Source organism: Gopherus flavomarginatus, chromosome 22 (assembly GCF_025201925.1).
Source record: "Gopherus flavomarginatus isolate rGopFla2 chromosome 22, rGopFla2.mat.asm, whole genome shotgun sequence".
NCBI classification, from domain to species: domain Eukaryota; kingdom Metazoa; phylum Chordata; order Testudines; family Testudinidae; genus Gopherus; species Gopherus flavomarginatus.
The window spans coordinates 18,553,285-18,579,094 of NC_066638.1; the positions used below are offsets into that span (position 1 = coordinate 18,553,285).

At 48.0% G+C, this 25,810-nt stretch overlaps 1 protein-coding gene across 4 annotated transcripts in view; it reads right to left on the reverse strand.

The window, feature by feature from the left end:
* SMPDL3B (sphingomyelin phosphodiesterase acid like 3B) overlaps positions 1-25,810 on the reverse strand; it is a 241,181-nt gene that overhangs the window by 17,348 nt on the left and 198,023 nt on the right. For 3 of the 4 annotated variants that reach the window (XM_050932338.1, XM_050932339.1, XM_050932337.1), the window contains exons 2-3: positions 4,754-4,967; positions 864-961 (exon numbers count right to left, since the gene is read on the reverse strand). In XM_050932338.1, coding sequence (XP_050788295.1) covers positions 864-961; positions 4,754-4,967 — 312 coding nt within the window. Of the gene's footprint in view, positions 1-863; positions 962-4,753; positions 4,968-20,968; positions 21,504-21,597; positions 22,037-25,810 lie in introns of those variants that run through there. The other variant, XM_050932340.1, reaches the window with a different exon arrangement.

The following is a 25,810-nucleotide window of genomic DNA, read 5'->3' on the forward strand; positions in this document are numbered from 1 at the left end:
GGGGGCTGTATGGTGAGCCCCTGGCGAGGAGCTGTTCAGGGTGGGCACTCGGGTGGGGGCTGTAGGGTGAGCCCCTGGTGAGGAGCTGTTCCGGGTGGGCACTCGAGGGGGGGAGGGGCTGTATGGTGAGCCCCTGGCAAGGAGCTGTTCCGGGTGGGCATCTGCGGGCAAATGGAAGCTGTCAATTTCCAGAGCCGCAGCCTGGCACCTTTTGCAGACAGTGCAGTCAGTTGTGGGAGACGCTGACTGACTCCACGCTGTCTGTGTCTGACCTCTGCAGGAGCACTGGAGAGACAACGCTCATTCAGGAGTGGGCCTTTTGCACTAGGTTTCTCGAATGGGCAGTAGGCAGCCATGGCCCTGCCTAGGAATGACCCATGTTTGGTTTTCCATAGCCATAGTTCAATTAGGGCCCTGATGTATTTTGCTGGGGCATTCCAGTGCTAGGCCAGCATCTCTCCACTGATCTGGTGGGTCCGGCCCTAGTGTTGGGATAATTCTTTCGCCCCATTTCTGAGATGTTCAAGCAGGAAAGGAGGTTTCCAATGATTTTTTCCACTATTAATTATTCAAAGGCTGCTGCTTTTCCAAACTTCCCTCTTGCAGTGTGTTGCCCATTCAAGAGTGAAGCTAATCAGCGACCATAAGGTCCCATGAATAGAGTTTATAAACCATAGGAAGCAGGAAAAGGTGCCTTCATATCCCCCCCCATCTACTAGATTCCTTGACCCCTTAGATGGCTGCCCCTTCTCTAGATCTGCCATCTCTAGCTGGCTGAGCTGGTCTTTCCTGCCAGTAGGACGCTGTGTCAGATATTCTCTGCACTACCACCTTCTTGGTTTGTCAGCTCAGGTAAATCGTACCTGGAAACACCTGTTTTATCAGAGCAGTCAAATTGGCAATTATTTCCAGCACTATTTCTTCTCCAAGTTTCTCGTTGGGGACATGAGGGGTATCGTCACTGGAAAACAGCACAAACATCACATGCAACAAGCAGTTTGAAAGGGAAGAGTCTGTATGCAGTGTTGTGGTAACTGTATTGGTCCCAGGAGATTAGAGAGACAAGATGGATGGGTATAAAAGATATTTCCTCACCCACCTTGTCTCCAGGAAGCACCTGCACACATAAAAGAAAAGGCAGCATGTAGGTAACTTATGCCTAGCATGTGGGTGTGATTTCAGGTGAGCATTTGAGGAACTGTTCAGGGCAAGAATCTTTTCCATTTTGTTCAGCTTTTTCTTTTTACATTAGAAATCTGGGTCTGGCTGTACTCTGTTGTTTCTGGATGATGCCATAAGGTTATGAGTTACACATACCAAGAGAGTGAACCCTGATTAATTGAGGGGAAATAAAGCTCTTTGTTTCTGTTTGTTTGTAACTCACCTGCCTGACTGAACAGCTGGAGAAAAGCCCATTTGTTAGAGATACAAACTCCAACCTCTTTAATCAAGGGCTCCCAACCCTGTTCTCTGGGTGCTCCAAGAAGGACCTCCGGCAGAACCCACAGAGCAGACTTGACATTCCTCATAAGTCAAACAGCCCCTTTTCGAACCAAACCTTCCAGACTCTTCTTTAGTGTCATACCAAGGGGCACAAAGCTGTTTGCAAAACCCTTCTTCTGGTGCCTTTGACAATGCACAACTTCGTGCTCCAATGGCTGTGCTAACAGAATTGGGCCAGGACAGTGAGTGCAGCCTAAGGGCTGTCAATCATGGTGCCCACTGTGTGACCACTGTGGATTTGCATGTGTGCAGAAAGGACTCCTGGCCTGAGGTGCATGGGTCTGGTTATGATTTGTGTGGGGTACTAGTCTCACTCCACCAGCCACAGGTTCCTGAGTTGTTAATCTGTTTACCTAACAATAACTCCTTTGTGCTCTGTATTGATTGGTCAATTGTTAATACATATACTGTATACGTTAGCAATTCTCTGGAGTTATCTGGCCAGGAGACACCTGCTAGCCAGGCTGCCCCACTGTGACTCTGCCTGACCAACACGGCTCCAGTGTTTGCGGTTTCACTTCTATAATAAAGGCGATTGTTTAAATACCTACTGAAGGCTCCAGAATTAGTTATCTCGAGCCAGAGCAAACCGCTGAGCACTCTTGCCTGAGAAGAAGTGTCCAACAGATGACAGCAACACATACCTTACTTCTAGGTAGTTGAAATGCCCCGAATGATACACAAGGGAGAACTTGGGAAAGGCTGGCCATATTTAGCAGCTTCTTCATTAGTGAGGACAGCAACTTCTGCTTCTTAATCTTTGTCTCCCCTATATTGTGCATGCAGCTGCCGCAGCAACTTGGGAGCAAGGCCACATATCTCCTTTGTCTTGTGATGCTGCTGCCCTTGCTCCCCAACTCAGCACAGGTCTCACGTTGCAAGCATATCCAAACCCCAAGTGGATACTGTCGCAGGACCCTGGAATCTGAATAGCCTCCAAATACAGTTCTGAGGTTCACTCTTCCCTAACCATTGTCCCAGCCCAGCCTGTACCTTCTACCAACACTACTGGGAGCTCTGGACTACTGAGGCATGCTGCAGGAATGGCCATTCTACAAATAATTAGAAGAAATAAACAGATAAGCAATGTCTTTTTCTTAAAGCCCCAGCTCCTGGAGATTCTCACATAATCACAGGACTCCATTTTCAGTTCTTTAACACAGAAATTTCTAGCTTTCATGGCTATGGACCCGTCAGTGAGGGATTGCATATAACTCCCCCCATACACTTTATCATCTTTTACATCTCATGATTTTAAATCCAGTCTCATGATTTAAATGGGGTTGACTCATAATGCCACTGTGCAAGACATCTGGGATTCTGTGTGCAGCTCTGGTCATCCACTCTCAAGAAAGTATAGGTTTAAGAACCTGGAACAGGAGCAGAGAAGGGCTACAAGGACAATCAGGCAAATGGACAGCCTGAGTTACAACAAGAGACTAGAAGAGCTTAGCTTGTTTAACCTAGCAAAATGGAGCCTGAAAGGCATCTGACTGCTCTCTATAAATACATCAGGGGTAAATGCCAGGGAGGGAGAAGGGCCCAGATCCTAAAAGGTATTTAGGTGACTAACATCCACTGCAAGATAGGTGTTTAAATGCTTTGAGGATCTGGTCCAAGAGCTATTTGAGCTAGAAGACAATGTTGGTACAACAACAAATGGGTATAAATTGGCCATGAAATTGGCTCTGTGGATGAGGGGAAAGCAGTGGACTTGACTTTAGCAAAGCTTTTGATACGGAATCCCACAGTATTCTTGCCAGCAAATTAAAGAAGTATGGGCTGGATGAATAAACTATAAGGTGGATAGAAAGCTGGCTAGATCATCGGGCTCAACGGGTAGCGATCAATGGCTCCATGTCTAGTTAGCAGTCAGTATTAAGCAGAGTGCCCCAAGGGTTGGTCCAGGGGCCGGTTTTGTTTAATATCTTCATTAATGATCTGGAGGATGGCATGGATTGCACTCTTAGCAAGTTTGCAGATGACACTAAACTGGGAGGAGTGGTAGATATGCTGGAGGATAGGAATAGGATACAGAGGGACCTAGACAAATTAGAGGATTGGACCAAAAGAAATCTGATGAGGTTCAACAAGGACAATTGCAGAGTCCTGCACTTAGGTCGGAAGAATCCCATGCACTGCTACAGACTAGGGACCAAATGGCTAGGCAGCAGTTCTGCAGAAAAGGACCTAGCGGTTACAGTGGACAAGAAGCTGGATATGAATCAACAGTGTGCCCTTGCAGAACTACTAATTGTGTATGTATTCAACATAGATGAGGCCTCATCTGGAATACTGTGTCCAGTTTTGGGCCCCACACTACAAGAAGGATGTGGAAAAATTGGAAAGAGTCCAGCGGAGGGCAGCAAAAATGATTAGGGGGCTGGAGCACATGACTTCTGAGGAGAGGTTGAGGGAACTGGGATTGTTTAGTCTGCAGAAGAGAAGAATGAGGGGGGAATTTGATAGCTGCTTTCAACTACCTGAAAGGGGGTTCCAAAGAGGATGGATCTAGATTGTTCTCAGTGGTAGCAGATGACAGAACAAGGAGTAATGGTCTCAAATTGCAGTGGGGGAGGTTTAGGTTGGATATTAGGAAAAAAACTTTTTCTCTAGGAGGGTGGTGAAGCACTGGAATGGGTTACCTATGGAGGTGGTGGAATCTCCTTCCTTAGAGGTTTTTAAGGTCAGGCTTGACAAAGCCATGGCTGGGATGATTTAGTTGGGAATTGGTCCTGCTTTGAGTAGGGGATGGGACTAGATGACCTCCTGAGGTCCCTTCCAACCGTGATATTCTATGATTCTATGAATAAATTTAGGCTGGAAATAGGAAGAAGGTTTCTAAACAGAGGAATGAGGCTCTGGACCAGCCTCCCAATAGGAGCAGTGGTGGCAAGAAACCTTACTGGTTTGAAGATGGAGCTTGATAAGTTTATGAACAGGATGATATGACGATAGAAGTTGCCTGGATCTGGTGACCCAGGAGGTCCCTTCCTGTCCTGTGTTCTTATAATCTGGGAGCTCTTGGGATTTGCAATAGTGGATCAGCCCCACTGTAGCTGAGTGGGGGCTCTCCCTGCAGCCACACATTTGCTAATTGCAGAGTAGGAGCTGTTACACTAAGGTGCTCACGTGCACTGTGAGTAGAATTCAAAGTGTTTCTGCATGTGACATCTAATCACAACATTCATGGGGCTTATCATGTGATCATGCCCTATCTTTCACTGCTATGCATGGACGGACTCCTTACCCAGTCCAAAGGATGAAGTCCGGATCAGGCAGGATGGCCTTCATGGCATAAATGGAGGAGTTTATGAGACTCCAAGGAGAATCACACATGTAATTTCCCCATGGGCCTGCATTGTACGCTGGCTTGGAGCCAGCAGATGGACACACCTGGAGAGGATCGGTTGCCACTCTGTATTCTGGGTCCAAATGAAGGTCTGTGATATGCCAAAAGTGACCTGCCAAAGATAGAACAAACACCATAGTGCAGTGCAATCAAACACCTGAAGTAGCTGTGCCAGCTGGGAAGCCATAGGGTCAGAGAGCATTATACAGCTATACTTCTACTTCTTATTCCAAAACCAGCATCATATGGGAAGTTTACTGAGATAATTATCAAGCCCGCAGTAGAGGCTCAGTGGGGAGGGCACTGGCCTGGCAGTTGGGAGACCTGGCTGCAATTCCCTCCTCTGCCACAGACTTTCGGTGTGACCTGGGGTAAGTCATGTAGTCTCTCCAAGCCTCAGTTCCCATCTGTAACAAGGGGATAATAGCAGTGCCTTGTGTCCCAGGGGTAAATACAGTACAGAGCGTTAGATGTTCAGATACTGCGCTGATGGGGGCCAGGTAAGTACCATAGACAGACAGGATAATACTATACAGCATGTCCAAATAAACACACACTGTTGGGCAGTGCAATTCAAACTAAGCTCTCAGTGCGCACAGCTGCAGAGACTGAGGGTCAGTTAGAGCTAACAACACAATGTAACTGCAGTGAGTGGACAATCCCTGACCTAGGTAATCCCTACCAGAAAGTTAAACATGCCTTGTGTCTTCAATAAACTCAGCAGTGCTGCATCATGAGAGGGTTGGGGGCTTCTACTTCCACCATAAGACCCCATACTACAGTCAGGCAAATGATAAACAGAATTATTATCAGTGTGACTTTCCAAAAGCAGCCCTCCAGCACGCAGCCTAGTAGAACCCCTTGCCAAGCCAGAGAGCAGTATGTGGATTCTGGGCAGCTAAATCTCAGCTAGGGTCAGAGGCAAAACAAGGAGCCTCCCTGAACTGAGCAATCTGGAAGAGGAAGAGATGGGGTTTGTTCCCCAAGGCAGAAAAGCTGCCCTGTGTTCATCTCCCTATTGTTGCTTGGTATTTGCAGGAAGGGAACGTGGCAGAGGCTTTGCTGAATGGTGCTGTGTTGGTGGAACAAGGCCTCTGTAAGTGGAAGACCCAGAGAGGATTTTGGGTTTTCTTAACTGCAGCCTCCCATGCAGTGCCTTAGCCTTTTCTTCTTGGGCCGTGCACACCTGGTGAACTCCAACATTTTGGAGGAGCCTCCTGCAGATGGAGCTCAGGTGCTGTTAGTCACCACTGCTCTGTGCAGGTGACACGGCCACCCTGGCAGTGCAACAGTGGGAGATTTCTAAACATGCTGGTACAGACACTGTCAGGCAGAGCCGGCTCTACAGTTTTCGCCGCCCCAAGCAGCGCGCCAAATTGCTGCCCTGGGCGGCGGGGGCAGTCCGTGTGCCCCTAGGGCGGCAGGCGCGTTTCCGCGGTGGCAATTTGGCGGCAGCTTCTATGTTTAGCTGAAGCAGCCCCGGACAGCTAAACATAGAAGCTGCTGCCGAACTGCCCTCACCGCGGAAATGTGCCTGCCACCCTAATGGTGCACGGACTGCCCCCGCCGTCAGCAGCAGCAATTCGGCACACGGCTTGGGGGCAAAACAACAGGGACTGCCACCCCCTGCAGAATGCCGCCCCAAGCACCAGCTTGGAATGCTGGTGCCTGGAGCCGGCCCTGCTGTCAGGCTGGCTATTCCTGCACAGAGCTTGGACTGGCAGGGTTTCTGCTGGTTCCTTCCCTTGGAGGGGCTGTCCTGGGTTCTGCGAGGATGAGTGAACTGTTTCTTTAAAATCTGCAGCAAGACAAGGGTAAGGAAGTTTTCAGGCAGTAGCTGCATGCTTAAGCAGGAACAGACAGATGCCAGGCAACTGCAGGGAGATGACTGTTGTCCTTATGCTAATCAAGTTCCTTGTTCGGTGTTGGAAGAAAGTGACTCCTCCTGCAATTCTTTACTGTGTTCTCTGCACATGGGGGTTCTGGGGAAGCCAGCACTCTCCGAGCTGAAGCTCTTTGCCCCACAATATTTTTTGACCCCACAGCCACAAACCCACCTCCTGCTGCCAGGACCCCATCCCCCAGTGGAATCCGCAAATAAGCAGCTGCAGTTTAGTGGAGTGGGAGAATGGAGGAGCAGGCCATAGAGCCAGCCCTTTCTAAGGGCTCCCTTTTGGTTTTTGCTCCTCTTGGTTGTAGCAGTGAAGCAGAGCCCCTGCCCTCCATTTACAAAATGTTAGCCCGGCCTAGCTGTCTGCTGAGTAGCATTTCAGGGGAAAAGTTTAGTTCCGACTTGATCTTCTCCCTGTGGAGAACCATTTTCCTGACTCCCTTAGGTCCTGCAGTAACTGAGCACTTGTCTACTCTGTGCACGCACACAAAAACCATTCCTAATGGAGACTCTCAGAGTAGTATCTGGAAAGAAACTAGCTCTGGTTGAAGTCATATTGCAGATGGCAAGTGAGTTCTGGGCATCATCAGCTACAGGCGAGCTCTTGACTGACCCCTGCCTCTATATAGAAAGGATGGGCTCCACCTAAACCAAAACCGAACCAGACTGGTGGCATGTAAAAATGAACATAGAGATGTTTTTAAATTAAGGGCTGGGGAAAAGCCAGCGAGTATGGAGAAGTACATGGTTCAGACAGCGACATCCCTTAGGGGAGGACTTATTAAAGGAGATTCTTTATATCCTAGTAAAGAGAACATAGAAGTTGATAATGTACTGGTAGGAACTGAATAGAAAAAGTTAAACACAAAAAAAGTCCCATTGCTACATCACAACTTCAGACTGACAAATTTTATAAGTGCTTGTCTACAGATACAATAAGTTTAAATACTATGATGGGCGCTGTTATGGTATAATTCTCCACTCTGAACCTTAGTGTCCAAAAGATGGGGTACCAGCATGAATTTCTCTAAACTTAATGACCAGCTTAGATTTTGTAGTGCTGCCACCAACCAGGACTTGCAGTGCCTGGTACACTTTGGTCCCCACAAAACCTTCCCAGAGGACCCCAAGACCCAGACCCCCTGGATCTTACACAAGGAAAGTAAAACCTTCCCCCCACCGTTGCCTCTCCCCGGCTTTCCCTCCCTGGGTTACCCTGGAAGATCACTGTGATTTAAACTTCTTGAATCTAAAAACAGAGAGGAGTGCACCTTGCCCCCTCCTCTTTCCCCCTCCCTGAGAGGTAATACAGATTCAAGCTCTGTGAATCTAAAACAGAGGGATTCCACCTTCCCGCTCCCTTCTCTTTCCCTGGTGAGTACAGACTCAATTCCCTTGAGCCTCAACAAGGGGAAAAAATCAATCAGGTCTTAAAAAGAAAAAAATTTAGTAAAAGAAAGAAAAAAGTAAAAGTTGTTTCTGTAATTAAAATGGTAAAGATTACTGGGTCTTTCAGCTTACAGACACTAGAGAGAAGCCTTCCCCCCAGCCCAAATACAAATTAAAATCCTTCCAGCAAAATACACATTTGCAAATAAAGAAAACAATCAAAAAGACTAAACCGCCTTCTACTTATACTTACTATTTGAAAGAAAATTAGAGAGCCTGTAGGTACGTCTGGTTACTCTCAGAACTCAGAGAGAACAACAGACAAAACAAACAACACAAAACAAAGACTTCCCTCCCCCGAGATTTGAAAGCATCTTGTCTTTTGATTGGTCCTCTGGTCAGGTGGTCCAGGTTCACTGCTTGTAACCCTTTACAGGTAAAAGAGACATTAACCCGTAACTATCTGTTTATGACAAGCCCCCCAAATTGCAGACAGTGGGGAACCTCACTGGCGGTGATTTCTTCCTAGAACTTTAGAATAAACAGATTAATACAAACACATGCACCTTTACATATACTACTAAGAATGTAAACTACAAGACTTTTTATATTTTAAGGACAATTTTTAACCAGTGGATTTTGGGAAACTTTTACGAGAGAGTGCATCAGCTACTTTGTTAGAAGCTCCCGAAATGTGTTGAATTTCAAAATCAAAATCTTGGAGAGCTAAACTCCATCAAAGAAGTTTTTTGTTGTTTCCCTTGGCAGTATGAAGCCACTTTAACGCAGTATGGTCAGTTTGTAGCTGGAACCGCCGTCCCCACACGTATGGGCATAGCTTTTCCAGGGCGTACACAATGGCGTAGCATTCCTTTTCACTGATGGACCAGTGGCTTTCCCTTTCAGACAGTTTTTTGCTGAGAACACGACAGGATGGAAGTTGTGATCCGGTCCTTCCTGCATTAGAACTGCTCCTACACCACGCTTAGATGCATCTGTGGTTACTAAGAATGGTTTGTTAAAGTCCAGGACCCTTAGCACAGGGTCAGACATGAGCGTCGCCTTAAGCTGGGTAAAGGGCTTCTGACACTTATTAGTCCACTTAACTGCATTCGGCTGGGTCTTTTTGGTCAGGTCAGTCAGTGGGGCAGCGATTTGGCTGTAGTGTGGTACAAATCGCCTGTAATACCCAGCCAAGCCTAAGAAGGATTGGACCTGTTTCTTTGACTTTGGGACAGGCCACTTTCGGATAGCATCCACCTTGGCCTGTAGGGGGTTTATGGTTCCTCGACCCACCTGGTGTCCCAGGTAAGTTACTTTGTTTTGGCCTATTTGACACTTTTTGGCCTTAATAGTTAGTCCTGCCTGCCTGTTGCGTTCAAAGACTTTTTCCAGGTGTTTTAGGTGTTCGGGCCATGAATCAGAAAAAATGGCCACATCATTGAGGTAGGCAACTGCATATTCTCCCAGTCCTGCTAGTAGACCATCTACCAGCCTTTGGAAGGTGGCGGGTGCATTTCGTAGCCCGAAAGGAAGCACATTAAATTCATACACCCCCGCATGGGTGATGAATGCTGACCTCTCTTTGGCAGGTTCATCTAGCGGTACTTGCCAGTACCCCTTGGTTAAGTCTATTGTAGAGATGAATTGGGCATGTCCCAACTTCTCCAATAGCTCATTGGTGCGTGGCATTGGATAGTTGTCTGGATGAGTTACCGCATTTAGCTTATGGTAGTCCACGCAAAAGCGTATTTCCCCATCTGGTTTGGGTACTAGAACCACTGGAGATGCCCATGCACTGGTAGATGAGCGGATTATACCCATCTGTAGCATGTTTTGGATCTCCCATTTTATAGCAGCTTGGGTATGAGGAGACACCCGGTAGGGTGGGGTTCTAACTGGGTGAGCATTACCTGTGTCAATAGAGTGGTATGCCCATTCAGTCTGTCCAGGGGTGGCTGAGAACAATGGGGCGAAGCTAGTGTACAGCTCCTTGATTTGTTGTCGCTGCAGACGTTCCAGGGTTTTGGAGAGGTTCACCTGTAACACGGCACCGTCACTTTTTCCTTCGTAGTAGACACCTTCAGGCCACTCAGCGTCATCTCCTCCCTGGGCTGTAAACTGACAAACCTGTAAGTCTCTGGAATAAAAGGGCTTGAGAGAATTAACATGGTACACTCTGGGCTTTAGGGAGGAATTGGGAAATGCTATGAGGTATTTAACAGCTCCCAGGCGCTCCTGGACCGTGAATGGCCCTTCCCATGATGCTTCCATCTTATGGGCCTGTTGCGCCTTCAAGACCATAACCTGGTCTCCTACCTTGAAGGAACGCTCCCTGGTATGTCTATCATACCAGGCCTTTTGCTCTTCCTGAGTATCCTTTAGGTTTTCTCTAGCAAGGGCTAAAGAGTATCGGAGGGTGCTTTGTAGGTTGCTTACAAAGTCTAGAATGTTAGTTCCTGGAGAAGGCGTAAACCCCTCCCATTGCTGCTTTACCAACTGTAATGGCCCCTTAACCTTGTGGCCATACACAAGTTCAAACAGTGAAAACCCTAAACTGGGATGTGGTACAGCCCTGTAGGCAAAAAGCAACTGCTGCAACACTAGGTCCCAGTCATTGAAGTGTTCATTCACGAATTTACGTATCATGGCCCCCAAAGTTCCATTAAACCTCTCCACCAGGCCACTGGTTTGATGGTGGTAAGGAGTGGCAACCAAGTGATTCACCCCAGGAGTTTCCCACAGTTCTTTCATGGTCCCTGCCAGGAAATTAGATCCTGAATCTGTAAAGATGTCAGAGGGCCAACGTACCCTGGCAAAAAAGTCTGTTAGGGCCTGACACACAGCGTTAGCCCTGGTGTTGCCTAAAGCTACTGCTTCCAGCCATCGGGTAGCAAAGTCCACGAAAGTCAGTACGTACTGCTTTCCTCTGGGTGTCTTTTTTGAGAAAGGACCCAGAATATCCACAACTACTCGCTGAAATGGGACCTCAATTATGGGGAGTGGCTGGAGAGGGGCCTTGACCTGGTCTTGGGGATTTCCCACTTTTTGGCACACCTCACAAGACCGGACATACTTGGCAACATCCTTGCCCATCCCCTCCCATTGGAAGGACTTCCCCAACCGGTCTTTGGTTCTGTTCACCCCAGCATGGCCACTGGGGCTTATAAAAGCTTAAGAGCTTTTCCCAGTACTTAGTTGGAACCTCCAACTGTTTTTGCGGATGCCAGTCTTCCTGGTGTCCACCAGAAAGAGTTTCCTTGTATAAAAGTCCTTGTTCTATAACAAACTGGGATCGGTTAGAAGAGCTGAGAGGCAGTGGGGTGCTCTGTGCTGCTGCCCAAGCTTTCTGAAGGCTGTCATCTGCTTCCTGCTCAGTCTGGAACTGTTCCCTTGAGGCTGGAGACACTAGTTCTTCCTTAGACTGTGGACTTGGGCTTGGTCCCTCTGGAAGTGATGTAGGTGATGGAGTTGTTTTCGTTGCTGGTGAGCCGCTCTCCGCTGGTACATCAGGTGGTATTTCAGGCACTGGCTGAGCCTCTTGGGTATGGTTGTTTGCTGCTTCTGCAAGTGCAGGCTCGCTGGCGCCCTCTGGCGTTGGGGTCGAAGATGGGTTTACAAGCGCTGGCATCAGTGCTGGCAATAGTTCTCGTGCTGGTTGCTTTTTCAGTTCCTGGTTTGGGACTGGAGGTGCTGTGGCTGTTTCAGTCGTTGGTAGGGGATCCAGGTCCACTACCTCTGTCTGGGTCTCTGGTAACACAGACGGGGCGTCTGTGGATGGCTCAGGAACAGGAATGGGTCTGGAAGCTTGCCTGGTTTGGCTGCGGGTAACCATTCCCACCCTCTTGGCCCGCTTCACCTGGTTGGCCAAATCTTCCCCCAGTAGCATGGGGATGGAATAATTGTCATAGACTGCAAAAGTCCACATTCCTGACCAGCCTTTATACTGGACAGGCAGTTCAGCTGTAGGCAAGTCTACAGCTTGTGACATGAAGCGGTAAATTGTCACTTGGGCCTTTGGGTTGATGAATTTGGGGTCCACCAAGGATTGGTGGATAGCTGACACTTGTGCCCCAGTGTCTCTCCACGCGATAACCTTCTTTCTGCCCACTCTCAAAATTTCCCTTCGCTCCAAGGGTATTTCAGAGGCATCTGGGCCTGGGGATCGTTGGTGTGATGGTGGTGTAATGAACTGCACTTGGTTGGGGTTTTTGGGGCACTTGGCCTTTATATGTCCTAGTTCATTACACTTAAAGCATCGCCCAGCTGACTGGTCACTGGGCCGAGGTGGGTTACTGGAGACTGGTGAGGTGGGATAATAGGTAGTCTGGGGCTTTCCCTGGGTTGTAGGTGGGGTCTTGGGTTGCCCTCGGTTATAGGGTTTATTGTCGGTGTGCCCCTTGTGGTATTCACTCCCCTTGACAGTAGCTTTATTTTTTTGTCACTTCCACCCATTTGGCTCCAATCTCCCCTGCCTCGGTTACAGTTTTGGGTTTCCCATCTAGGATATACCTTTCTTTTTCCTCAGGGACACCCTCTAAGAACTGCTCCATTTGTATTAGGAGGTGCAGCTCGTCCATATTATTAACATTTGTTCCTGATATCCAGGCCTCATAATTCTTTCCAATGTGGTAGGCGTGTCGTGGGAATGACACATCTGGTTTCCATCTTAGGGCTCTGAACCGCTGACGGGCATGCTCAGGTGTTATCCCTATTCTGAGTCTGGCCTTGGTTTGAAAAAGTTTATAATTGTTCATGTTTTCCTTAGGCATTTCAGCCGCCACCTCTGCTAAGGGTCCACTGAGCTGTGGCCTCAGTTCTATCATATACTGGTCTTCAGGGATGTTGTACCCATGGCAGGTCCTTTCAAAATTTTCTAGGAAGGCCTCAGTGTCATCACCTGCCTTGTAGGTGGGAAATTTCTTGGGATGTGGAACAATAACTGGCGAAGGGTTGCTAGGATCGGCTGTGTTCTTCTGCTTAGCCTGTTCTAATTTCATGGCCTGCTGGTGGGCCGCCCTCTGGAGTTCTATCTGTCTTCTGTGGGCTGCCTCTTTGTCTTTTTCTCTCTCTTCCCTCTCTCTTTCTTTTATCTCCAGCTCTCTCCTGTGGGCAGCCTCTCTTTCTCTTTCTCTCAGCTCCATTTCTTTTTTTCTCAGTTCCATCTCTTTTTGTTTTATTTCTAGTTCTTGTAGTTTCTTTTCCATGTCTCGCTTGTGGTCTGCATCTTTGATTTGTTCCTCTGCATCCAGTCTTTCCCGTTCCTGTTTCAGTGCGTCCTTTGTAGTCATGGTTCCTGCTTTCTTGTGTTGAGGCGCCCTCTGGTGTTTACTGCCTGAAATGCTGCTTCTTTGTTGCCTTCTTAGGGTTGCTAAGCAACAGTGTCTTTTTTAAACACTTTTTAACTAGCCTTTCCCGATAGAGTAAAAAAAAAAAAAGAAACTCTTTGATTGCAAATATGTTTTGCTGGTCTCTGCTGTTCACAGCTTAAGCCTGCTTTGTTTTACAAAAGACCCTCGTTAAACTTAATGTCTGCCTTCAGAGTACTCAGAAGGAAGAGAGAAAAAAAACCCTGAAGACTTGCTTTTAAAAACCCCTTTCTCTCTGCTTATAAGCAGCTAGCAGAGAAAAAGAAAAATAATAATCTTACTGGCTTTTGGATTCCATCTATCCCACACGCTGCCACCATGTCATGGTATAATTCTCCACTCTGAACCTTAGCATCCAAAAGAGAGGGTACCAGCATGAATTTCTCTAAGCTTAATGACCAGCTTAGATTTTGTAGTGCTGCCACCAACCAGGACTTGCAGTACCTGGTACACTCTGGTCCCCACAAAACCTTCCCAGAGGACCCCAAGACCCAGACCCCCTGGATCTTACACAAGGAAAGTAAAACCTTCCCCCCACCGTTGCCTCTCCCAGGCTTTCCCTCCCTGGGTTACCCTGGAAGATCACTGTGATTCAAACTCCTTGAATCTAAAAACAGAGAGGAGTGCACCTTGCCCCCTCCTCTTTCCCCTTCCCCAAGAGGTAATACAGATTCAAGCTCCGTGAATCTAAAACAAAGGGATTCCACCTTCCCCCCTCCCTTCTCTTTCCCTGTCTCCCACCAATTCCCTAGTGAGTACGGACTCAATTCCCTTGAGCCTCAACAAGGGGAAAAAATCAATCAGGTCTTAAAAAGAAAAACTTTTAATAAAAGAAAGAAAAAAAGTAAAAGTTGTCTCTGTAATTAAGATGGTAAAGGTTACAGGGTCTTTCAGCTTACAGACACTAGAGAGAAGCCTTCCCCCCAGCCCAAATACAAATTAAAATCCTTCCAGCAAAATACACATTTGCAAATAAAGAAAACAATCAAAAAGACTAAACCGCCTTCTACTTATACTTACTATTTGAACAGAAAATTAGAGAGCCTGTAGGTACGTCTGGTTACTCTCAGAACCCAGAGAGAACAACAGACAAACAAACAACACAAAACAAAGACTTCCCTTCCCCGAGATTTGAAAGTATCTTGTCTTCTGATTAGTCCTCTGGTCAAGTGGTCCAGGTTCACTGCTTCTAACCCTTTACAGGTAAAAGAGACATTAACCCTTAACTATCTGTTTATGACAGGCGCACCTGAGTGCCTGGCATTAAATGAGGATATTGATATAATAGGCATCACAGAAACTTTGGTAGAATGCTGATAATCAATGAGACACAGTAATACTAGGGTACAAAATATATAGGAATAACAGAGGCAAAGAATCCTGTGGCACCTTATAGACTAACAGACGTTTTGGAGCATGAGCTTTCTTGTGTGAATACCCACTTCATCGGATGCATGTATTCACTCACGAAAGCTCATGCTCCAAAACGTCTGTTAGTCTATAAGGTGCCACAGGATTCTTTGCTGCTTTTACAGATCCAGACTAACACGGCTACCCCTCTGATACAGGAATAACAGAGTAAGTCATGATGGTGAGGGAGTAGCACTATATGTGAAAGAAAGCACACAATCAAATACAGTATAGTCAAAATCTTGGATGAATCAGTGGAGCCACTGGATAAAGGAGCACTCAGGGAAGACTAGGCCGTTGTGGATGAAGCTAAATGAATTCTTTGCATTGGTCTTCCCTGCAGAGAATCTGGGGAAGAATCCCACACCTGAGCCATCCTTTTTAGGTGGCAAATCTGAGGAACTGTTGTAGATTGAGGTGTCAATAGAAGAGGTTTGGGTACAAACTGATAAACAATAATAAGTCACCAGGGCCAGATACATTCCCCCAAGGGTTCTGAAGGATCTCAGATATAAAATTGCAGAATTGCAGAACTGTGTATGTAACCTATCACTTAAATCAGCCTCTGGAGACTGGAGAATAGCTAATTAAGGCTGATTTTTAAAAAAGGCTCCAGGAGCAATCCTGGCAATTACAGGCCAGGATACCTAACTTCAGTACTAGGTAGATTATGATAATTTCAACCAAAGAACAGAATAATCAGACATATGGATGAACCTGATTTGTTGGTGAAGAGTGAACATGACTTCTGTAAAGGGAAATCATGCCTCACCAATGTATTAGAATTCTTTGAACTGATCAGCAAATGAGGATAAGGGTGATTCGGTGGATATTGTGTATTTGGACTTTCAAAAAGCCTTTGATGAAGTCCCCCACCAAAGGCTCTTAGGCAAAGTAAGGAGTCATGGGTTAAGAGGGAAGGCCATATCATGGATCATAACTGGTTACAAACAAAGCAGAACGAAACAGTAGTAATAAATGGTCGGTTTTCATAGCAGAGAGAGGCAAATAGCAGGGTCCCCCAGCAGGGCCGGCTCTAGCAATTTTGCTGCCCCAAGCATGGCGGCACGCCGCGGGTGGTGCTCTGCCACTCGCTGGTCCCGCAGCTCCGGTGGACCTCCCGCAGGCGATTCTGCGGACGGTCAGCTGGTCCTGCAGCTCTGATGGAGCTGCCGCAGGCGTGTCTGCGGGAGGTCCATTGGAGCCGCGGGAGCAGCAGACCGTCTGCAGCCATGCCTGCGGCAGGTCCACCAGAGCTGCCTGCCGCCCTCCCAGCAACCGGCAGAGTGCCATCCGCGGCGTGCACCCCAAGCACATGCTTGGCGTGCTGTGGCCTGGTGCCGGCCCTGTCCCCCAGTACTGGAACCAGTGCTGTTCAACATGTTCATAAATAATCTGGGAAAAGAGGTAAACAGTGAGGTGTCAAAGTTTGCAGATGATACAAAAATACTCAAAATTGTTATATCCAAAGCAGACTGTGAAGATTTATGAAGAGATCTCACAAAAGTGGGAGACCGGGCAAGGAAATGACAGATTAAATTCAGTGTTGATAAATGCAAAGTAGTAATGACAATGGAAAACATAATCCCAGTTATACATACAAAATGATGGGGTCTAAATTAGCTGTAACCACACAAGAAAGAGATCTTAGAGTTATCATGGATAGTTCTCTGAAAACATCTGCTCAATAGTCAAATAAAGCTAACAGAAAGTGAGGAACCATTAGGAAAGGGATAGAAAATAAGACAGAAAATATAATACCACTATATAAATCAGTGGTATGCCCTCAACTTGAATACTGCCTGCAGTTCTGGTCACCTCATCTCAAAAAAGATATATTAGAATTGGAAAAAATACAGAGAAAGGCAACAAATATCATAAGGGTATGTAACAGCTTCCATATGAGAAGAGATTAAAAAGACTGGGACTGTCCAACTTGGAAAAGAGAAGACAGAGGCGAGATATGATTGAGGTCTATAAAATCATGAATGGTGTGAAGAAAGTGAATAAGGAAGCGTTATTTATCCCTTCACATTACATAATGTAGGAGATGACCCACTGATCACCCAGTGAAATTAATAGGCAGCAGGTTTAAAACAAACAAAAGGAAGTACTTCTTCACATAGTGCACAGTCAACCTGGGAAACTTGTTGCCAAGGGATGTTACGAAGGCCAAAAGTATAACTGGGTTCTAAAAAGAATGAGAGAAGTTCATGAAGGATAAGTCCATCAATATCTATTATCCAAGATGATCAGGGACACAGCCACATGCTGTGGGTGTCCCTAAGCAACTGATTGCCAGATGCTGGGCGTGGACGCCAGGGAATGGATCACTCGATAAATTGCCCTGTTCTGTTCACTGTCTCTGAAGCATCTGGCACTGGCCACTGTTGGAAAATAGGATACTGAGCTACGTGGACCATTGGTCAGACCCAGTATGGCCATTCTTATGAGATTCCAACATCCCAGCAGCAGCAGAGTCCCCACAGTTCTGGTGTACAGTATTTCCAGGACGGCTGACAGGGTGGAGCAGGACTGATTGAGACATGGTACACTGTTGGCAGCACATCCATCACCCAGCAGGTTAAGGTCTATGGTTTGGCGCTCCTCCTTTCCCTAAAGGTTCCCCAGTTCCTAATAAACCTAAACCCCTCCTCTAAACACCATCGTCTCACCCACACATTGAGATCTTGCAGTGCTGCCTGTCTAACTGGCCCTGTGAGTGGAACTGGAAGCATTTCGGAGAATAGGTGCCAACTTCTGTTGGCACCGGTGGTGTTCATTCCCCCCTGTCCCCAGCCCCACCCCAACTCCACCCCCTCCCTGCCCCATTGGATCCCTCTCCAAATCCCCGCCCTGGCCCCGCCTCTTCCCCAAGTGTGCCGCATTCCTCATCCTTCCACCTCTTTCCCAGGCTTGCCATGTGAAACAGCTGTGAAGGAGGGGGGAGAAGCAGGACACGACAGCATCCACCAATTTTTCCCTGTGGGTGCTTGTAACGAGGCGGTGTGGCTCCCCTCCTCATCCGGGAGGGTCGAGCCCCATCACTTACCCAGAGGGGCGGGGCCACCAAGCGGAAGTCCCACCCCTCAAAGGGTCAAGCGGTGACCCGGAAGGATAAAAGCCGGCCCTCAGCCCTCAGTTGGGGCCCAGCCACCATCAGGAGCAGACCTGTCAGCGGGAGCTCCTGACTGGGAAGCTGCTGAGGCCGCAGGCCGGTGTCCGGACTGGCCGGGGCCTCCTGACGCTCGCTATACCGAGGAGCTGCCAGAGCTCCCCTGCGCTCGCTGTAACGAGGAGCTGCCAGAGCTCCCCTGCGCTCGCTGTAACGAGGAGCTGCCAGAGCCGCCCCGCCCCGTCCCTGCTGCGGCCCCGAGGACACCCCGGAACAGGCCTGGCCGGACTTCCCGGAGGAGCTGCTGGACTTGCCGCCCAGCCCTGGCCGTGAGGAGCCTCCGTGGTGGGACGTCCCCGAAGCGGGTCCCACGAACCACGTAGGCTCGGAGGGGGATACTGGAAGTAGCCCAGGGGCAGCCGACCCAAGTCAGGCTGCAGATTTCCCGATACCCATGGCAGTGTGTTGCGGTCAGGATCCCCACTGACCACCTGCAGCGGTGATCACCACTACTAGGGCCCCGGGCTGGAACGCACTGGAGTGGGTGGGCCTGCATTCCCCCTGCCACCCGTCCACGGGTGGCAGAATCCCCCTCCTCCCTCGGCCTGAAGAGGCCAGCTAAACGGAGATAACTGTGTGTTGGTGCCCTGCCCGAACCAAGGGCTGGGCCCCCTTTGACTGTGCCGCTGCTTGGTCCTGTCCCAAAGGGCCAGAGCAACCCACACCCTTGCCAGCCCATCCCTGAACCAAGAGGGCCGGAGCTGAGATAACTGTGTGTTGGTGCCCCGCCCGAACCTATGGCTGGGCCCCCTTTGACTGTGCCACTGCTCAGTCCTGTCCTAAAGGGCCCGAGCGACCCGCACCTTTGCCAGCCCGTCCCTGAACCAAGAGGGCTGGAGCTGAGATAACTGTGTGTTGGTGCCCTGCCCAAACCTAGGGCTGGGCCCCCTTTGACTGTGCCACTGCTTGGTCCTGTCCCAAAGGGCCCGAGCGACGCGCACCCTTGCCAGCCCGTCCCTGAACCAAGAGGGCTGGAGCTGAGATAACTGTGTGTTGGTGCCCCGCCCAGACCTAGGGCTGGGCCCCCTTTGACTGTGTGCCACCCAGTTCTATCCCCAGGGACCGAGCCACCCAGATGGTGGGCTACAGTTCCAAGGACCTAGACCCTCAGATGACAGGTTGAGGCCAGTGTGGCTCCCCTCCTCATCCGGGAGGGTCAAGCCCCGGCAACGCCCACGCTTACAGTGCTCCAACCCTAAAGCACCCATGGAGTCGGCACCTATGTTTCAGAGAATACCACTAGGGAAGTCCTGGATTTCAAACTCTTTCCTAGCATCCTAAATTTGGCCTCCAGGACCTTTCTCCTACCTTTCCCTATGTCGCTGGTACCTGCATGTTGTGACTACTGGCTCCTCCCCAGCACTGCACATAAGTCTATCTAGATGTCACAAGAATCTGCAAGCTTTGCATCCAGCAGGGAATTCACCATGCAGTTCTCCAGGTCATCACAAACCCAACTATCTATATTTCTAATAACTGAATCCTCCACTACTATTACCTCTTCCTAATAAGTGGAGTCCCCTCGCCAGAGGGGTACCCTCAGTGTAAAAGGACACCATGACATGATCTGGAAAGAGGCTGCCCTCAGTGGCTGCCCTGGCTGCTTAGGGCAAATTTCTGGCCTGTCTCACTCAGATTTGTGGGGGGGGGGGGCAGATGACCCCCCAGTCAGTGAACCTGTGCAGCAGCAGGGCAGGATACAAGCCGAGTGCTTCTCAAGCCCTAGAAGCGGGCCCTGGCTGAGAAACCTGGCCATGTGCCATGGACTTGTGTCCGGGATCCATGCATGATGCAAGTTGCGGGGAAATGCACTCTGCTCCTCACTGGAGCTGCAGTGCTGAATGTGCAGCTGGAATGAGTCAGGGATCCTTGACTTAACTACAACCACATAGCTTCCACCCCCCCATCCCGGGGGCCTCACACTTGGAAGGGCAGAATTTTAGTACCAGGTGCATTGCCTCCTTTAAAGCTTCAACTATGAGGTGCATTTAATACAGCTATAGAATTACTAGGCACAAACAAGCACTCTCATCAGTGACGTCATACCAGTTCAAAGCAGTCCCATAACCACAGACAGCTATATACTTCACCAGCCCTTCCCCCTTCTCTATACTTGAATTGCACATTCCTCAGGGCAGAGTGCGTGTCTGTTATCGGCTGGAGCCGACATATGGTGTCTAAACCCAACACAATTAAAGGAACACTGTTAGCTTGCAGTCTAATTAATGAATTAGGTTGTTCCAGGCCTCTCCCCCAGCCCTAAGGACCCTGTCAATGTTTGGGTTTTTTAACAATCTTTCTTACAATCCCATTTTCCAGTTTTTTTTAATATCATTCTCTCCCCTATTGCCCAGTGAAAAGCACACACGTGCACACACACAGAACCAGCTCCCTTAGCCACCAGCCCTACTGTGCTGCCAAATAAACCACATGCACAAACTGGACAGAGAAGGCCTTTACCCTCTAATCTCTCTGTCACTTTGGGGGTAACCTGGGGGTTGCTGGGATAGTCGATACACAGGGTACAAGTACAGAAGGGTGCCTTTTCTTAAGTTTGACATGTTTTTCCAGTAACGGGGGCAGGGCTGAGCTCTCTGCCGTCCTGAATAGCCCAATGCTTTCTGCCTGTGCCTCAAGGCAGGGGAGGTCTCAACACAATCTTATGTCACTGGTCAGACAGAAATAAACTTTATGAATGCCAGGAGAGCCAGCCATGCACTGCCCCAGAAGTCATGGGTTTGTTTGTATCTTGCAGTTTGTTTAAAGAAATGTGAGCAAGCCAAGTTTAGTTTAGAAATCAAGTTATGGCAAACCTCCCCTCGAAGAAGGAGCACTTTCCCTATTTCAGGCAGCCACAGAAAGCTCAAGGAATCTGTTACCTTGGACGGTGGCAACGGTAGCAATTCTGCTGTGGATTAGAAGCAGCAGGAAGCTCAAGGAATCCATCTGGAACAGGGAGTTCTGACAGCTGCTGCTTCTGACTAATTACCCACTTCGCTGTAGAGAAGAGAACCAATCCCAGGACGTTGTCACCTCACCTGACTCCGTGGCAATGTGTCAACACCTCCAGCTTGCCTCAGCCAATGGAGGGTCAATTGCAATCAAGTCTGGGCAATGCTGCTGCTGGGAGTCCATGCAGGGAGAGAGGGGCTGTTTGTTCATATTTAACGGAATGCTCACTTTGCTCTATTTCCTTCAGGCCCTAGCACCCATGCAGGGACAAAGGAGTAGTGGCTTGCACCCCCCCCCTCCAGCTTCTGGGGGGCAATTCAATTCTTGGCACAGGCAAGGGTGAACTACAGGCAGGGCCGTCCTTAGGCATAGGCAGAATAGGCAGCCGCGTAGGGCCTCACTCTGCCTGGGGGCACCACTCTGCAGGCAGCCCAGACAGTGTAGAAGCAGGGCTGCTGGGTCCTAGAGAGAGCCGAATGCAGCACAGTCTGAGGAATGAGATTGGCTGTGAGGTCTCTGGGAAGGGGAGGGGGTAGGGGTTGGGGAAGGAGCTCACCTGTGAGTGTGATTCTTTTCCCCCTGGCTGAGGTCAGGTGAGGCAGGCTCTGCGGCTCTGGAACCAGTATCCTTTGTTGTCTCCCATAACATCCATTCTTCTCCCCCCCACCCCACGGAGCACCCCCTCCTTTCTCCCTCCTCCCCAGGAGCACCCCTCTCTCTCTCCTCCCTCCCCTCTGTCAGGGCTGGGTTGGGTGAGGTGCTGGGGGATAGGTGGGGGGAGGGCTGGCTGGCTGCCTGCTGAGGAATGAAAGTGAAAGTAACTCACTTCCTCGGCAGGCAGCCAGGATTGGAATGTCACACAGGGCTTGGCTGGGGTTAGCCAGATGTGTGAAAAATCAGGATAGGGGATTGGGGTACAGTGATCAGATATCCCTATTTTATAGGGACAGTCCCAATTTTGGGGTCTTTTTCTTATATAGGCTCCTTTTACCCCCTCCCCCCCATCCCAGTCCTGATTTTTCGCACTTTCTGTCTGGTCACGCTAGGTGGGGGTAATTGGTGCCTATATAAGACAAAGCCCCAAATATCGGGACTGGCCCTATAAAATCAGGACATCTGGATTTGGCCAGCCTAGCTGGGGAGCGCCTCTCCCCCCGGCTGGCAGCTGCCAGCGATCCATCTCATCCGGGGGGAGCTGCACAGGGCAGGATGAGCTGCTGTGTGGGTGCCCTGTCCCTGAGATCAGATGCTGTGCTAACTTTACCATCGTCCGTAAGGCTGGTGGTGGTGCCCATTGGCGTGTGATTGGACCTGAGGGTTTGCTGCTGCTGTTGCCACTCTGCACCCCAAGAGGTGGATTTTGGGGTCCTGCAGTTTTCCACGTATCTCCTCCTCTACTGCAGCTGTTGGACCAGCAGGCTGGGGGGTGAGCCAAGCATGAAAGCAGTACTGTGTTGCCATTTAGATTGTCATTTAACAACTTTGTTTGGCAAAAATTCTTGCTAACAATCCTGAATCCAATTTCAATTCTTTTTTTTAAAAAAATCAATATCTTAACCAAAAACAGAAAATTAAGTTGTTGACAATTATTAGTGACAGGTTTGGTTTGAGGCAGGGAGTGGGCCAGTTTTCATCAGAGAAACAAAAAATGTTGACTGACTTTCCTATAGCCTGTTACTCCTGATAAGAGCCCTCCAACAACTGTAATATGCTCATCTCCTTACTAGTGTATAAAGCAGGGGTCGGCAACCTACGGCACACGTGTCAAAGGTGGCAGGTGAGCTGATTTTTGATGGTATGCAGCAGCAGGCTGAGCGGCTCAGCCCATCACTGCTCTGGGGTTCTGGCTGCTGCCCTATTGCCAGCTGGGATACCAGCCATCGGCCCCACTCAGCACCTGCTGCTGGCCTGGGGACCCCAAAGGAACCCCAGGCTGGCAGTGGGCTGAGCAGGCCAGTTGAACCACTCAACCTGCTGTCAGCCTGGGGTTCCATTCACTCAGCCGGCAGCGGGCTGAGTGGGCTGGTGGCGGGCTGAGCAGGGCCGGTGGGGGGTTGAGTGGCTCAGTCTGCTGCCAGTCTGGGGTGCCAGCAGCACTCAGCCTACTACTACTACAGGGTTCCGGCTGCCGGCCCCTTGCCAGTCAGGAGCTCAGCCGCCAGCCCCACTCTGCCTCCTGCCAGCCTGCGTGAGCAGAATCCCAGGCTGGTAGCAGGCTGAGGGGGGGTTGGCGGCCGGGATCCTGGCTGGCAGGAGTTGGTTTATTTATATAATATAGACATAGAGAGAAACCTTCTACAAACATTAAAATGTATTACTGGCACGAGAAACCTTAAATTTCAGTGAACTTGGCACACCACTTCTGAAAGGTTGCCAACCCCTGGTATAGAGTGACCATATGTTGTACTAAGATTCTCCTGCTTTTTTTTTTTCCCTGTGAGTCAGTATAACTTTTGCCAGCCCAGAAGTTGGGCAGCCAATGTTTTATGTTTTCACAATGTTTTCTCCAACTTTCATAAAGTAAATACATAGTTAATATAAGTTGAAAAGGCCAGGGACACTTCTTTGTGAAGAATCTGTACAGCAGATCATGCTAGAGCTGTGAAAATGTCAGTTTTTGATGGAACTTTAGAGGCAGTGATTTATCATGTATTTTATCATGTGAATGTGCTGCTATTGCTAATGTCTTTCCAAACAAAATAAGGCACAACAGGACTTCTGTAACATTTCTGTGCTACCTTAATCTAGATGAGATGATTCTGTGCTGACTTCATTTTGGTCACTTTGTGCTTTACCTAGGAGTAAAACTAGGGTTATATTTTCCCACTGTTTGGAAACCCAGCTTATTAAACTGGATAATGCCATTGATTTATTTACAGTATAAGGTTGATATAGAGTTGTAACTAACCTTAAGACTGATGCCCATTACACATTTAAAACTAAAAAGTGGCTTTGTAAAAATGACATGGGTTTCCAGCTCTACTGTGTCTCAGTCTTCGCACTAGCTCAAGTTCACAGGCTCACGGCTATCCTATATTAGCTATTTTAAATAATATTTCTGATAATAACAATAATTTAAACAGTTATTTCTTTAAAAAACACCCTTATAAGTTATGTCCTATCGAAAACAACCTTCTGGGTCACAAAAAAGAAAACGGAAAAATGAAATAGGATTAGCTGTAGAAGCACAGAAGGGTTCTATACTTAAGTTTGTACATCTTGAAAACAATGAAGTTGATCAAGATCATCTGTAACTTCCCAAGAAAATTTTTATGCAGATGAAGCTCAAGAAACGCAAGAACATACAGAACAATCATTTGAAGCAGATGCAGACACAAAACAAGAAATTAAAACAGTTGAAACTGTACTAGCATGGGATATAGATGACATTGGCACATGGCCACAATCTTTAAACAACGAATACCGTGCCATTATACTTGAGAAAGGCCCTGTGAGAATAAAAGGTCTTGAATATCCTAAAGACATTAGAGGTAGGAAATTCACAAAAAGCAATTACTACAAAAGACTTTCTAATGGTGAAATTGTCAACAGACGGTGGCTTGTGTACTCTAAATGCAAGGATGCTGTATTTTGTTTCCCATGCAAGATTTTCAATAGTTGCAATTTTAAGATAGCAACCATGGGTATTAATGATTGGAAAAATCTTAGTCACATATTACCACAACATGAAAAGGCACAATACCACACTGAAAGTATGCACAAATGGTGTGAGCTGAGTGTAAGGTTAAAAAATCAGACAACTCTTGATGCCCCAAATCAAAGATTGCTGGAGTCAGAAAAGCAGCATTGGCGTCGTGTTCTTGAACATCTATTATCTATTGTTGAATATCTATCAACAAACAATCTTGCTTTTAGAGGAAGCGTTGAGAAATTATTCCAGCCCCAAAATGGAAATTTTTTGGGCCTTGTACAACTGCTGGGAAAATCTGACACAGTGATGAGTGAACATCTCCGAAGAGTAACTGAAAATGAAATACATGACCACTATTTGGGACCAAGAATTCAAAATGAACTGATCATGCTAATGAGTAATAAAGTGAGAGACAAAATTGTTTCATTGGTTACTTTGGCAAAATATTTTGCTGTAATTCTAGGTTGCACTCCGGACATAAGTCATCAAGAACAGATGTCATTAATAGTGAGATTTGTCGACATTAGTGATTCAGCACAGATTACAGTTAAGGAATTGTTTATCACATTTTTAGAAGTACAAGACACTACAGGTTTTGGACTTCCTCAAACTCTCGTTGATGAACTAAAACAAATGGGATTGTCCATAATGAACATTCGAGGACAAGGCTATGATAATGGCGCCAATATGAAAGGATGCATTTCTGGCGTGCAAGCTAGATTGCTGAGAGAAAATCCACGAGCCTTTTTTGTTCCATGTGCATGCCACAGCCTTAATTTGATATTGTGTGATATGGCCAAGTCTTCTGTAGAAGCTATACCTTTTTTTGGTTTGCTGCAACGCATTTACGTGCTCTTTTCAGCTTCCACTCAACGATGGCAAATATTCAAAGCACATGTCTATGGTATTACCGTTAAGCCTCTATCTGAGACACGCTGGGAAAGCAGAGTAGAAAGTGTAAAAACGTTGAGATATCAATCTGAGGAAGTTTATGAAGCATTGGTTGCTATTTCGGAAGAAGCCAGAGATCCAAAAGCTAAAAGTGAAGCACAGTCATTGGCCTCTGAAATATCCAGCTTCAAGTTTCTAACATCTGTCGTAATCTGGTATGACATTC